Raw genomic sequence first — 13,646 nt, forward strand, 5'->3', positions numbered from 1 at the left:
AAATGCCCGTGGCTTACATTGGCAGTAGCTAACATATTTTCTGGGTCAACTAAAGTTCGAAGCAGGCCCATAAGTTGGACTGCTCCTCCAAGTTCAGGGTCTGTATCACAAATCATATGTTCTATAATGAGGTTGATGAGCAAAATATCCTGGTGAGAAAAACACAAAAAGGATCTCTTATTCTGAGAGAATGAAAAGGCATATACTATGACATACTGCAGCATTACATACTATGTAATATTTAGTATATATAATATATACTATAGCTCTAGCTGTCTTATTAACTACAAACAAAATGAAATGATTGACTTCTTTAATCGGTTATATGGCACTGTTTCCCTAGAACGCGAAACGGACACATTACACTAAAAGGTACTGAAAAAAAGTTTTTCCTAGTATCTTTAAATCCTTCTGATTAAAGCAAAGTTTCAGTTTGGTACTAATAACCTTTAAACCTCTTGATAACAAAATATCCCTCCAGAAGAAACATAATGGGCCTACGGTTCATGGTTTTAACAGTAAGAATATTTAGCTAGAATTTATAACATTGTTCTACTTTCACTGCATTTTTATGAATTTGTTCTATTCATGGCAAATGATATCTATACCTGTTCTCCACTTATGGGAATAACATAGTTTCCATTTTAAGAAAAAATTAGTTGGTACCTCAAATGTTCGAAATTGGGGAAAACGAGATTAAGTATTTAAGAGGACAACACAGGAGAATAAATATACAGATTCAAAAGGTCATAGGGAATTGCTGATTTTCCTGAGGCTCTACTATGACTGGTGTTCCTGCCCCACGGAGTAAATAAAAACCGAGGACTCAATGAGGCAAACCCCTGCTTGCCTGTGCCTGCAATGGTAGGACAGACAGAGTATGAACGGTGTGTGCAAATGATGAGTAAGACTGGGAGTCATGAGGCCTATTGCATGTGAGTAAAGTACTTCAATGTATGTTCAACTAGTGGGTCACAGGGCCAACAAGAATATCCTTTATTTTAATAAAGATATTTTGGTTTTCAAGATTGGACTATTTTATAAAAGAAAAATGTGATATTCATCAGTTCAAACTAGTACTTTTCTGAACCTATTCTGACATTACAATTAAAAAAAACCTTTAATATAGAAGTTACTAGACATTCTACTTCGTTCTGACATCACTACACATTAATTAGATCTTTTTAAAAGTTAAGTTTATTTTCTCATTTTTTTTAAATATGAGGAAAAAATCTATACAGAATTCTAGCCTAAGGAGGTGTCTCTTCCTCCTCCGAGGAGGAGTTCAGGGCAGAATATTAAGTAAAAAATTACTTTCAAGATTTTATGGGGGAACAAGGGGGGAGAAATCAGAACCACTGTTTAGATTATCTTAAAATAGAACAGAGCACACACACTTAGGGCTATCACATATGCCGCATGCCATATACCCTGGGAGTGCCCTTCCCATTGCCAGGATAATGATTCCCTCACTTACTTTAAAATTGGTATGTGTGTGTATGAACAAGACAACAGCTTGTTCCCCATGGTTAGGTAGTAAAGGCACCCTAAATACTTTCCAAGGGACTGTGCTTCATTTCTTCATTCTTGAGGATTTTGAGAACCAATCCCTAGCAAAGTCAATGTTCTCCTAGGAAAGTTATCCATAATTCCACATAAAGAATAACAATTTATTGATTAAATGATTTAAACAATACAGGTAGTTAGCCGCAGAATTAAGAGACAATCTCAAAAAATTTTTAAGAAATTTGAGTATTATCAAATAATTGCTGTAAAACACACTTTAAAACTGAGGCAGGAGCCAATTAAGGGGAAGAATAAGCCATTTGAAATTATGGCCACACTTTTCCCAAACATCAACTATTTAAATCCTAAATAGATACAGTTATTGCTCCCCATGTATAAATACTTACTGTTAGTGCGAGTAATATTTACCTTGTTGGTTATTTTTTGCTCTGTTAACTTCTTACTTACATCATCATTCTGCTGTGCCTCCTGCATGACAAACTCTCGTACCATGGATGGGTTATATTCCACCAAGTATGAGAATATATCAGTAGCAGCGCTTCGCACCTGTGTATCATCCATGCCCTGCAGGTAAAAAGCACTTATTCCTCCTATAGTTATAAAAATAGGGAACTTATGGCTACATAAATTCAAAAGCTAACAAATTATAAGAAAACACTGCAATAAAAAAAAGAGGTCAAGAAATTCTGCTACATGTAAAAACCCTTGTTCTATGGATAAATTATACTTTCTTTTAATTTTATTTACTTTTCTACTTTGACATGTCAACAGGTTGCAAAGTTAAGAAATTATTATTAAAAATATTAAAATTCCTGAGTAGTCTTTTAGTATTGTTTAAGAACTCTTAATACTGAAGTTCTACCTTGTGTAATACACAGCTAATATTAAATATTGGCTACAATCAAATACTTGCATGTTACATAAAAATACACTACTTTTGTAGATTAAGAACATATTAGTAATGAAAAATAAGGAGAAACAGGCTTACAAGGATGACTTCCAAAGCTGGTAGTATGCCCATGTTTGACAAAGTCTTGAAAAAAGCATCTCTGTTTTGAGGTTGTAGCGTTTGGGAAAACGCACAAAATTCTTTTAAAAAGTTAACCTGAAATTAGGAAAATGGATAAGTGACTATAAAATGTCTATTGTTTTAACTTCAAGTCCTTGATAATATGAAATTTCTTACCAATTCCTGTCTTTTTTCCTCATCTGTTGCTTCATCTGTTAGTTGTGCAAATAAATCTGTCAGAAATTTTTCATCTTCCTGTGAAATCAAAGGATAAATTATGCTAATTAATGGTGAGTATAATAAAATAACTTGAAGATGCTATAATAGAAGATATGAATTATAACATCTGGAAAAAAAGGAAAGAATGTATTGGTAATGCTGGTTTTTAAAAGAGAGAAAGAAACTGCACTATTAAAGGATAAACTGGCAATTTATACAGAAAAATTGTTCTTTATAATTTGGCAAGGGGCTCTATTTCCTAAGCCTATTTAAGCACCACATTGTAAATATTTTAGGCTTTGCACACCATATGGTCTCTGCCACAACTACTCAATTGTTTTTAAAATGAAAAGCAGCGACATGGTATGTAAATGAGTCTGGCTCTGTTCAAATAAATCTTTATTTACAAAACCAGTTATGCCTCATAGTTTAAAGACCCCCGGTTCTCACAGTTTCATAGCCTTAACTTTAGAAGTTAAGGGGGTTTTTTTGTTTGTTTTTTTAGAAAGAAAGAGAAAGGGGAAGAGAGAAAGAGAGAGAGAAAGAGAGAGAGAGAGAGAGAGAGAGAGAGAGAGAGAGAGAGAGAGCGCGAGAGAGAGGGAGAGAGAGGGAGAAAGAGAAGAGAGAGGAGGGAAGGGGGCGGGGGAGAGAGATCTCAATATGTTGTTTCACCCACTTAACACATTTATTGGCTGATTTCTGTATGTGCCCTGACCAGGGATTGAACCCACAACCTAGGCTTAGTGGGACAATGCTCTAACCAACTGTGCTTACCTGGCCAGGGCCAGAAGTTAAGGTTCCACAACCTTTCAAATGAAGATAAAAATGAAGACAAAGCTTCCTTAATGTTTAAAAGACACAGAAAATGATTCAATTATTTTAAAAGCTAAATTCAAAACTTTTAAAGAAGCATCTATTATTTGAAGATAGCCATATATACACATAAATATGCATTAAATTATTTTGTAAAGGATTCAAAAGATTCTCATAGGGTAAATAAGTCAGAGTACAGAATTTGGAAAGAACCTTAGATGTCATCTTATCACCTTATTTTATAATTGAGAAAGATTAAGAAATTTACCCAAAGCCCAATCACAGTAGATGGCAGAGACCTCCTGAATGCCCATTTAATTTTTTCCATCACTATTTAAGATTTTTGTCATATTTTAATTCCATACTACCTCAGCTAGATGTAAATTCAACATGACTTCAGTCATACAGATATGCCTAGGTCTAAATATATATACACATACCTACATATATGTAGGAGTGTGTGTATGCGGACACATAATCTCCCACTAGATTATAAACTCCATATTTCCTGTTCTGGGTGCTCAAGAAACATTTTCAGTGATACTGAAATGCTTTGGTTATTCCCACCTCTACGTCCCCTAAAATGTACAAATAGGCCATACCTCAAATGGCATCCAATTTCAAGCTGTATCCCAGATATAATGTATTCCATCAAATGGAAATCAAATGATTAAAAAAGATTCTGTGAACTGCTGCATTTGGGGTATAGAAGTAGAGAGATAAGAATGTTTAATAGTGTTACACAGAGAGAAGGCAATGGTAAGGGATGTGATTGTGTACCTAAGGTGGGTAAAAACCTGCTTTTAATTATATGTCTTTCACTTTTAGTCAAAAAATGTGTAAATTCTCCTTCACAGAAGCACTTAACAGCTTGAAATTATTCACACTTAATGAGCAAAACCGGCACAGGTATAAAGACCAAGAAAACACAGAAGTGACAAAATCACTGCGTAGCAAAATGAGAACCAGGTGAGGTTAAAGAAAAGGACCAGCAGCACTCAGGACTATCCAAAGAAACCAGGAATCAAAACTAGACCAGAACACAGCATCCACTAGGCAACTAGTAAAAACCAGTTCCTTATCAAAGAACAAATGGAAATTGGTACCAAAATCCTTCTTCCTCCTCTATTATCTATTATTATACGTAGTATAGAAGATTACTACTACACTCACCAGACTGTATTGACTATATTATTTGTTTACATGTCTGTCTTAAATAAATAGAAAACATGTCAAATTAGTCGATGTGAATTGGATTACTAGTTCCAGGAAAGCAGTTTTGGTAAAAGTATTTGAAGTCACTTTTTTTTAAGGGTGACAAAAGGCTAAGGACACTGTTTCTAAAAAGGAACAGACGTGACAATTAAATTTATTGCCTTACTTGTAATATGTGCTACCAAGCAGCTTTTACTGATATTTGCCTCCTTGCTATTGAACAAGTCTGGGTTTCCATTAATTACTGTTTGTAGATCTGAGGTAAGACTTTATAATATATCTTTCAAGCCATATCACATACCTCTTATTCTTATAATATCATGAGCATCAAAGACAAAAACCATGGGAGGTATACAAATCACAAATCTCTGCACTATGCAACTTCTATTTCAGCTAGATAGACGAGTTCACATAGGATGGGATAATATACTGAGAGGCTCTTTAAGTCCGTGGGTGTAACAAATGCAGGCTACTTGCCACCTCACAGAGATTTTGATTCTGTGTTGTGTGCAGAATCCAGGAATTTGCAACCTAGGCAATTTTGATGCAAGCCTCCTGAAACACCAGACCTGAGAGACTGGGCATACTGTAAGAGAATTTAGTTATTTGAAGGAAATGTGAATCATCTCTGCTAAAGACAACAGTTTAAATGGTATTGATCAAGCAGGAATCTTTTTAAGTAGGATAAAAAAGAACAATCAAACTCACCTGTAACATACCAACAATTTCTACCTTATTGAAAAAAATGAAGGAGTGAAGTGTTGATAACATATTTTCTTCGAAGACTGAAGGGGTAGGTAGAACCATATCTTGTATATACTGGACTCTGTACGTCTGATGAATTTTTTGTTTCAGCTCAGGATCTGATATGGGAATCACTTCTTTAAACTTGGCTGTTTTTGTTAGAAATTCCCTGTGTTTTCGTGGTTGTGATAAAGCAGGATCATATTCTAAGCATCCAATGACATCCATTATACATTCCTCAGAGAACATAACTTCGAAAAGAGCAGTTCGATTCAAGAGGAAGATGCCTTTGATAATTTCATACAAGTGGTGCAGTCCTTCAATATTTTCCAAATCCTCACACACATGAAAAAGCTCTAAAAGCTTTTTGATGTAACCCTCATTTTCCAGTGCTAGTGCAAGTTTTTCGCGACGCAAGGGGGAAGGTAAAGATGATGCCACAAGTTCTGCAATTTCCTCAAGGCGACTCAATTCACAAGATGGCAATTCTAAACCTGGTGATGACATGTCATCAAAACGCTCCTCTTCAGATTCATCGACAAGGTCCTGAGTGATGTCCACTGAAGGGTCCTTTCCTTGAACCTATTAAACCAGATTTATGATAGCTGACAATATAATCAAGCAAATCTAAATGATATTCTTATTTAAATACAAGAGAATAACGACAACTTTCAAGTTTAAGACTCCTTCCACGTTAACCCAACTGCCTACTTTTCTAAATAACATTTCTACAAGTGATATATACTCTCAATTTTATGGAAGCTAGTTCAAAGTTAAGATATGGGATGAGCTTCCTCTAAGTGCAAGATTTATCGGCAACAGCAACATTCTAAGATATGCTAAACTAACTGTGAAGAAAGAGTACCTGCAAACCCTCAGTGTAGAGGCCTGATGCTAACACATCCACTCCCATCTTATACCCATGGCCCTCTTTTCCAACAGACCAGGGCAAGTCTCAGAAACCTTCACAGCCTGGTGCACCAGGATAGTCACCAAACTCCTCAAAGATAAACTTACAAATATAATAATACTGTGACCATAGAAAATATATATAATTGTAAGCAACAAGAAAAATAATTAATGTCAACTCTAGAAATCAGTGGCTAAAGAGCATATACAAATTGGCTTTGTACCATGGCGGGCCACTGATTTGCTATAAAAATTGGCTGGTAGCCGAAAATATGATTACAAAACCTGAGCAGGAAACAAGTGCATCCATACAAAAATGAAATCATGAAAAACTGCAACCTGTATGTAGTGGAGCTATCCCCAAGAATTTCTGCTGTAAGTTAAGTAACCAAACCATGGAAAGTTTTCCTGTCTACATACCCAAATCTGTCGCTTTCATGATCCTCCAGAAGTCCTCAAGTTTGTCATTAAACCCCAATTTTATGTCAGTGTAGGGGCTCTAATTATAAAAAGATAACTTAAAAAGTCTTCACAACTGAATACATTTTAAGGTTAAAAAATACTTTTACAAAAGGTCAAAGACATGTTTTGAAATAACAGCAGTTTTGCCCTCTTGGCCCTGTCATTTGAGACACTGCCACCAAAGTAGCCAATAGGCCAACTGAATGGTAAAAGCACAGAGAAATTAGGCCTTACATAAAATGACCAAGAAACTTAAGTTGCTAAGCATAATTATAAGATACTGTTGATGGATCCTAGAAGGGAAGAAGCCTGAAGTATGCTGCAAGGCGATATCATCTTGACCCTAACCCAGTGGGCAGCACCCCTGAGAGGAGGCTAGGCACATTCACAGCTTGTACCTGGCATGATCTCAAGTTTGGCTCTGTTTCTGTTATTTACATAAGCTCTCATTATAGCCTTAGATTCCTATACTCAAGCCATGGCTTTACCTGTAGAAAAATGATAGCATTTGATTAAAAAACCAAATGAAAAGGGTAAGAGCCTTTACTGTAATGAAAATTCTATCTTCTCAAGCTAATTTGCAAATATAAAGGTTAAGAAGGTAATCAAAAGGACCTGTATTTAGGATACTCTTGGAATCTGATCTGCTCAGGGAATCAAGGTAGGACTATACAATTTGACAAATACATTTCAGTCTTTCTTGCAGAACCAGAATGGAAGAACGGAAACAAAAGAAAGAAAGGTAAGCTAGCAAAGAGCTTTCATTAAGAGAAAGTATAAATCTTAGAAGTCAGTCTGGACAAATATGAAGAATCTGAGAATGTGAAGACCATAAAAAAATATAAAAAGGTAAAAAGAGATGCACCTAGACATAACTGCTATCAAAGAGTATACTAGAAAATGGTTTCCTGATCAAAAATAGTTGGGTTCAAAAAATTGAAACATGTAAGATCTCAGAGAACAAAACAGAATTCCCTTGGAGAAGCCAGGATCCAGAAATAATAATTGAGAAGTGCAGACAGGACCGTAAAAGAATGAATAAGAAACAAAATACTGAACATAAACTACATAAAAGTTGGAAAAGATAAAAAATCCATAGGATAGCCCAGAAAAGTTACTGCAGAGAAAGTATACAAGTACCACTACCTGTGCCAAAATGAAAATGACTAGGAAGTTCATGGTATTACAGATTAAGGAAAAGTCCAGTAAAGACCAGATAATCATATTAAAGGAGATCCAGGCATGGTAGTAACAGATGGAATGCAGGTCTAAGTTCAACATTGGCCTAATAGAAGATTGTGTCCACAGTGCAAACGTTCAAATTCAGAAAGGGAAAGGAGAACAAGATTGTCTGATGGGTGCTAATAATTTTAGCATTCCCCTAATTTCATCTTTTTTTGTGGGAGAACTCCATAGGACAAAATCTAGAGAATATGCTATAAAAAAACAAGTTTGGAACAGAAAGCAAAGAAGGCATCTGGATATAAATGTTAGTTTCTTACATGTTAAAAGAAGAGATAGCTTAATAAGCAGGTTAATTTATGGGGGGGGGGGGGACCAGCTTAGAAGAATACATAGCAGAAATAAATTCTACAAGTTAAGGGAAAACTGTCTCAAGGGCACTGTAGCTTCTATTAAAGCAGTGGCTGGCTCTCAATCTTCAGGGTGCATCAGAATGGCCCAAAGAAAGGGTTCTGACAAACTACAGCCAAGGCTGGCCCACAACCTGTTTTTATAAATGAAATTTTACATGAAGAAAACTACTCATATTTATTGATGTGTTATCTATGGCTATTTTTGCACTAAAGCAGAAGAGTTGAATAGCTGTTACACGGTGTGGCCCACAAAGCCTAAAATACTCAGTTCTTGCCCTTTACAGAGAAAATGTGACCAAAGGGATTGTTGGAGCCATGCTCATGCTGCTGTTGGAGGACTAAATCCTGACAACCACTGAATTAAGGAAATTTGCTGAGGATTATTCTCCAGCTAAAATAAATGTGGAGATAGAGAAACTCTCTTAGGATGCAATGGTCTAAACGAGTTCATAGCAAGAGCCAATGGCTTAAGACACTGGAACACATATAACGCATTCACAAGAGATTATGGAAATTATAGGCTGAATAGGAAATTGCAGAATCAACTAGAACATGCAAGATGAGGTTGAAGAAATAATCAAGAGCAACAGAAGTTACTCAACAAAGAGTGATACTTTTTAAAAAAATCACTCTAGCTACGGTATGGATTTGAGTGAAAAGACCAGCCAAGATGAAAGCAATAAACCAGGCAAGAGATGATGGTGGCTTAGGTAAATTATGAGAGAAAAAATGAAGACACGTGAATGGATCTAAAATTTATAATTGAGAGATTGAATGAATATAAGAGAGTGACGGAAGGGTAAACACAACCCGTAAGTTTCTGGTTTCAGCAACTGGATGGCATTTACTGAGATGGAAGAGGAAAACGAACAGATCTAAGATTATGTTTGGTTTTGGACTATTAAACCTGAGAGGCAAGTGGACACTAACGGAGGAACTCCCAAAGGCAACTGGATAGAAAACTCTGGCATGCGGCAAAGGTCTGGACTGGATAGTTTGATATCAAGAAATTAAACTTTTCTATAAATTAGAAAACTTTTCACAGAGAGTGTTAAGAGATCTATATGAAATGCTTGTGTACAGGGGTGGTCAAAAACAGGTTTACAGCTCTAATACAAATAAGTGAAATAATTAATAATACAAGACTATCAACTCTGTGTTTTTGCATACTTGCAACTGTAAACCTACTTTTGCCAACCCCTGTATTTATTTAAAATCTTGGGCATTAGCTGAAAGCACAGCAAAAAGACAAAATATTTAAAAAGTATGTTGGTTTTCTAATTTTTAAAATTACCTGACATATTTTCTCCCAAATTTCATCACATCCAGCTTTTTCTTGAAAGCTAAGGGCCAAATCATAATTTTCAGCTTCTGACCACACAATCAAAGTATCCTTGAGAGAAAAAAAGAAGTCTGAATGATTAACATACATTATCACAAACTACTTCAAAGTATAATGCAAATGAATAAAGCAAGGAGTTCAGAACAGTATTCATTTTTACTTTTTGAAACATTGATATTGGTAATTACCCATGCTTTTTTACATTTCTCTTTATCCAATCTATAAAATGAAAGCTATTTTCCTTAAGGAGTTTAACCAATAAATGAAAAGCACAACAAAATGAGCATTCAATCTAAATGTACTAATACATACAAATAAACCTTATGTCAATCCTGTGCTTACACATTGTTACATTTTATGCCTAAAGAGAAAGTCTGAGCATTTAATAATTACTAGAGCATGTTAGGAGGATGGGATTGATAAACCTAGCTCCTTCTGCTGTCAGCATCAAGTGTTCTTTACCTGGGGCCCACCGGCCCATGAAGCCCTTGAACTTACTGGCTGAATTTGTAATATGTGAGCATTTATCTAGACAGATTTTTTTTTTAAACTTTCACCTGTGCTATGGCTCAAGAAGCAAGCTCCTACCACCCTTCTATGCCTATTTACTTTTATTTTTTAAATTATAGTATGTTTAATAAACAGTTAAACAGTTTTTATTAAGATATAATCTCAGCAAAACACTACACTTACAATACTGAGACCATTTTATATTCCCCGTAGTACAAAATAATGTTCTACAATACACACAGTATAATAAAAAAATATTTATAGGGTCTAGGTATCTTTTCAAACTTAACTGAGTATAAATAACAATATACACTCTTTCATAGCAATCAACCTTTTAAAAAAGGGCCCTCTCATTGAGAGAGGTCTATGAAATATTGAATGGCACTAGGGAGCATTACATTTTAAAAAAAAAAGAAGCCTAACATAACAGCTATCATGTAGCATTTTTTCAAGCTAGTCCAAAGAGAAGAGTAAGAGAAGTTATAGTTAGACGGATTTGAGTACAATATAAAGAAAAAAATACCTCAATCCAACCAGTAAGTAACTGAAAGGAGCCAAGCAAAGGCTGGCTGAGCATCTATCAGGATGCTAAAAGTTCCTGCATTAGGTTATCTTTAAGGTACCTTAAAGGACCTATATTTCTACTGTGGCCATTTCTAATACTTATCATTACCAAAGAAACCTCTTAAGAGTACACAAATGGATCTCATGTTTAAAATTTTGTTCACTCAACTTGCATATTAACTGTTCCGTCAAGTATATAATTGTCCATCATAAGACCAACATAGTCTCTCACTGAACTAAAGTAATGTCAGCCACAGAAGGGAGGGAGGGAGGGAGAGAGAAAAGTTGCCAGAAAGAAGTGTATAAATGATCATTTGATCAGGGTGTGCAGCATCACTTTTCATGAAAATCCACAATCTTACTCAGAATTTTTAAAAAGAGCTCAAAGATCTCAGTTAGGCAATCTGTTCCAGTGACAAATAGCTGTTCAGGCTCAAAATTATTGACATGAACATGTAAGATAAACATGCCAAAAATTAGTCAGGTGGGTAATCTCCCTGAGCCTCAGTTTCTTCATCTTTAAAATAAGTATAATACATACTATTACGAAAGTGGTGATAGTATAAGACCCATAGGAACAAGCCTAAAACACTACCACATGAGTAATACGGTACATGTAATAAAACTGTAAGCAACTGCTCTGCTAGAATGTATATTCAGAATCATTTCGAGGCTTTCATTAGGACACAGCTAGACATCCGCTCTTAATTATCCCTTTGACAAATCTGGAAGTTAAGATAATTTTTACAACTTGCTCTTCAGTTTTCCTCAAAGAGCCTAATTTTCATCAAATCACCTTGCCTGTTGATCATCGAACAGCCTAAAGGTTAAGACATGGATTCACTCATTCATTCTTAAAAGAGACTTGATCTTTTCTTCTTCTTAGGATATGCTTTTATACTTCAGTTGACGTGAATTTATGTATTTAAGTATGAAACATCAAAGCCAAATACTCCAGTCTCCAACCATCCCAATCAAACCTAAAAATTTTCTTAAGAACACTAAATGCAAAGAAGTGTGAGGTAGACCATTAAACTATCAGGAAAATATTTCGCATTGCACCAATGTTTTTAGACAAATAAATCACGATTAAATAAATTTAGGAGTTACAATCAGCTCTCCTAGGTACTCTTTGTGTTATTTCAAGCAAGTCACAATCTTTAAGCATCACCTAATGTGCCAAATAAAGCCAATACTAATTTCTTTCTAGTAGTAGTATTTTCGTGTTGATGATGAAGCACCTTATAATTTATAAAATGACACATGCATATTTATAAAGTAATATACATATGAATGTTGGTAATATTCTTTATTGTAAATTATTTTACCTCTGCGCCTTCAGGGCAATGAGGAAACTGATAATGATTTCACTGGCTTTGTAGAACTGTGTGTGTGAGTTCTGAACACAGCGTACCAGTAGGTACTAACGAGGGAAAGATTTAGTTTCAAATATCTCTTGCACAGCAGAAAGGTACAAGAAAGAATGTACTCAAATTGAAAGTTGCCTTAATAACTATTAACACCATTATGAGGTCCTCTTCAGGCTATGTAGGAAATCAGATTCTCATCTACAAAGAGCTGCTGTATGGGGGGGGAACATGAGTATTCCTTCTGCACTAGTATGTGCAAGAGCAAAGGAAGGAGTTTCTACGATTTAGTTGCATTACTGGCTGATAATTACATCAGTAGCCACTCTAAAAAAAAAAAAAAAAACTTTTGATAGAAACACAAAAACTGTTTTAGTTTTAACTTTCAATTATTAAGGCTCAGCTGCTAGACTATCTGGCAAGCCAACTTAGCTTAACTCAAATCAAGTTTAATTTAAAATGACTGCCGTATATACTACACAGATTGATAGAAATCTTATTTTAAAATCGGGTTGGCAAAGTATGCTGTAGTCTGTTTTTGAGTTTTTCATTGTAAGGAATCAATAGGTTAAATTTTCATTTAATAACCAAACTGAGAGGTAATAGACAAAAGAAAAACATCTTCAAATTTTTACCTGTTGTTTCTGGTATGCAGTGTTAGGATTTATTTTGGATTCTAAAAGTAGAGAGCCTAGGAAATAGAAAGACAGACATTCCATTATGTAATTGCAAAGCAGAATAACTATATATTACTTACACATGTACTTCCTTTTTTGAACATGTGATGCACATACAACTGCAGTTAAGAAAATTTCTTATAATACAGGAATTACCACACTTCTCCATCTTGAAATAATCAGTTTATTTCTCATTGTAAGCTTATTTGCACATTTCTGGGTTTTCCCCCTTGGTTGTATAGGAAGACTCGTGATATGTAGAAAACTACCACCACTTTGTGACAAAGAGCAAATTTTAAGAGAAAACTTGCACCTCTCTCCTCATCAACCAGTTCCTGTTTATCCCCCCAACACATTAACCTAAAGACAGGTTGTGGTCCAAACTGCTCGTGAAGAAGCAGGTTTCTCTGCACCTCTCACCCAAAGCTCTCATTTCTTTTCCTGTAACACTTAACGGCTGCTGTATCCATTCTGAATAGTGGCTAAAACAGCTGAGACAAGGGTGCTCTTAACATTTCCAGATTTAATTAGCTTGCTTTCATGTGAAAATTTGTTTACCAATTTATGATCCTGTCCCATGTTAGTGACTTACTGACCATTTATTGTACTTCTGTGTGCTCATAACAGTGCTAAGTGTTATACAGTAAAATAACAGCATGTGCCGAGTTTTGATGACTTAATTTGCAAACACCC

The 13,646-nt window shown here is 35.2% G+C and overlaps 1 protein-coding gene across 2 annotated transcripts in view; it reads right to left on the bottom strand.

Moving 5' to 3' along the window:
- PPP4R3A (protein phosphatase 4 regulatory subunit 3A) overlaps positions 1–13,646 on the bottom strand; it is a 36,557-nt gene that overhangs the window by 11,653 nt on the left and 11,258 nt on the right. The window contains exons 2-8 of one of the 2 annotated variants that reach the window (XM_090271311.1): positions 12,912–12,967; positions 9,788–9,886; positions 5,492–6,109; positions 2,714–2,791; positions 2,516–2,632; positions 1,975–2,091; positions 18–149 (exon numbers count right to left, since the gene is read on the bottom strand). In XM_090271311.1, coding sequence (XP_090127437.1) covers positions 18–149; positions 1,975–2,091; positions 2,516–2,632; positions 2,714–2,791; positions 5,492–6,109; positions 9,788–9,886; positions 12,912–12,967 — 1,217 coding nt within the window. Of the gene's footprint in view, positions 1–17; positions 150–1,935; positions 2,092–2,515; positions 2,633–2,713; positions 2,792–5,491; positions 6,110–9,787; positions 9,887–12,911; positions 12,968–13,646 lie in introns of both variants that reach the window. The other variant, XM_090271310.1, reaches the window with a different exon arrangement.

This window comes from Furipterus horrens, unplaced genomic scaffold, assembly GCF_987537825.1.
Source record: "Furipterus horrens unplaced genomic scaffold, mFurHor1.1.pri manual_scaffold_3, whole genome shotgun sequence".
In the NCBI taxonomy this organism is placed as follows: domain Eukaryota; kingdom Metazoa; phylum Chordata; class Mammalia; order Chiroptera; family Furipteridae; genus Furipterus; species Furipterus horrens.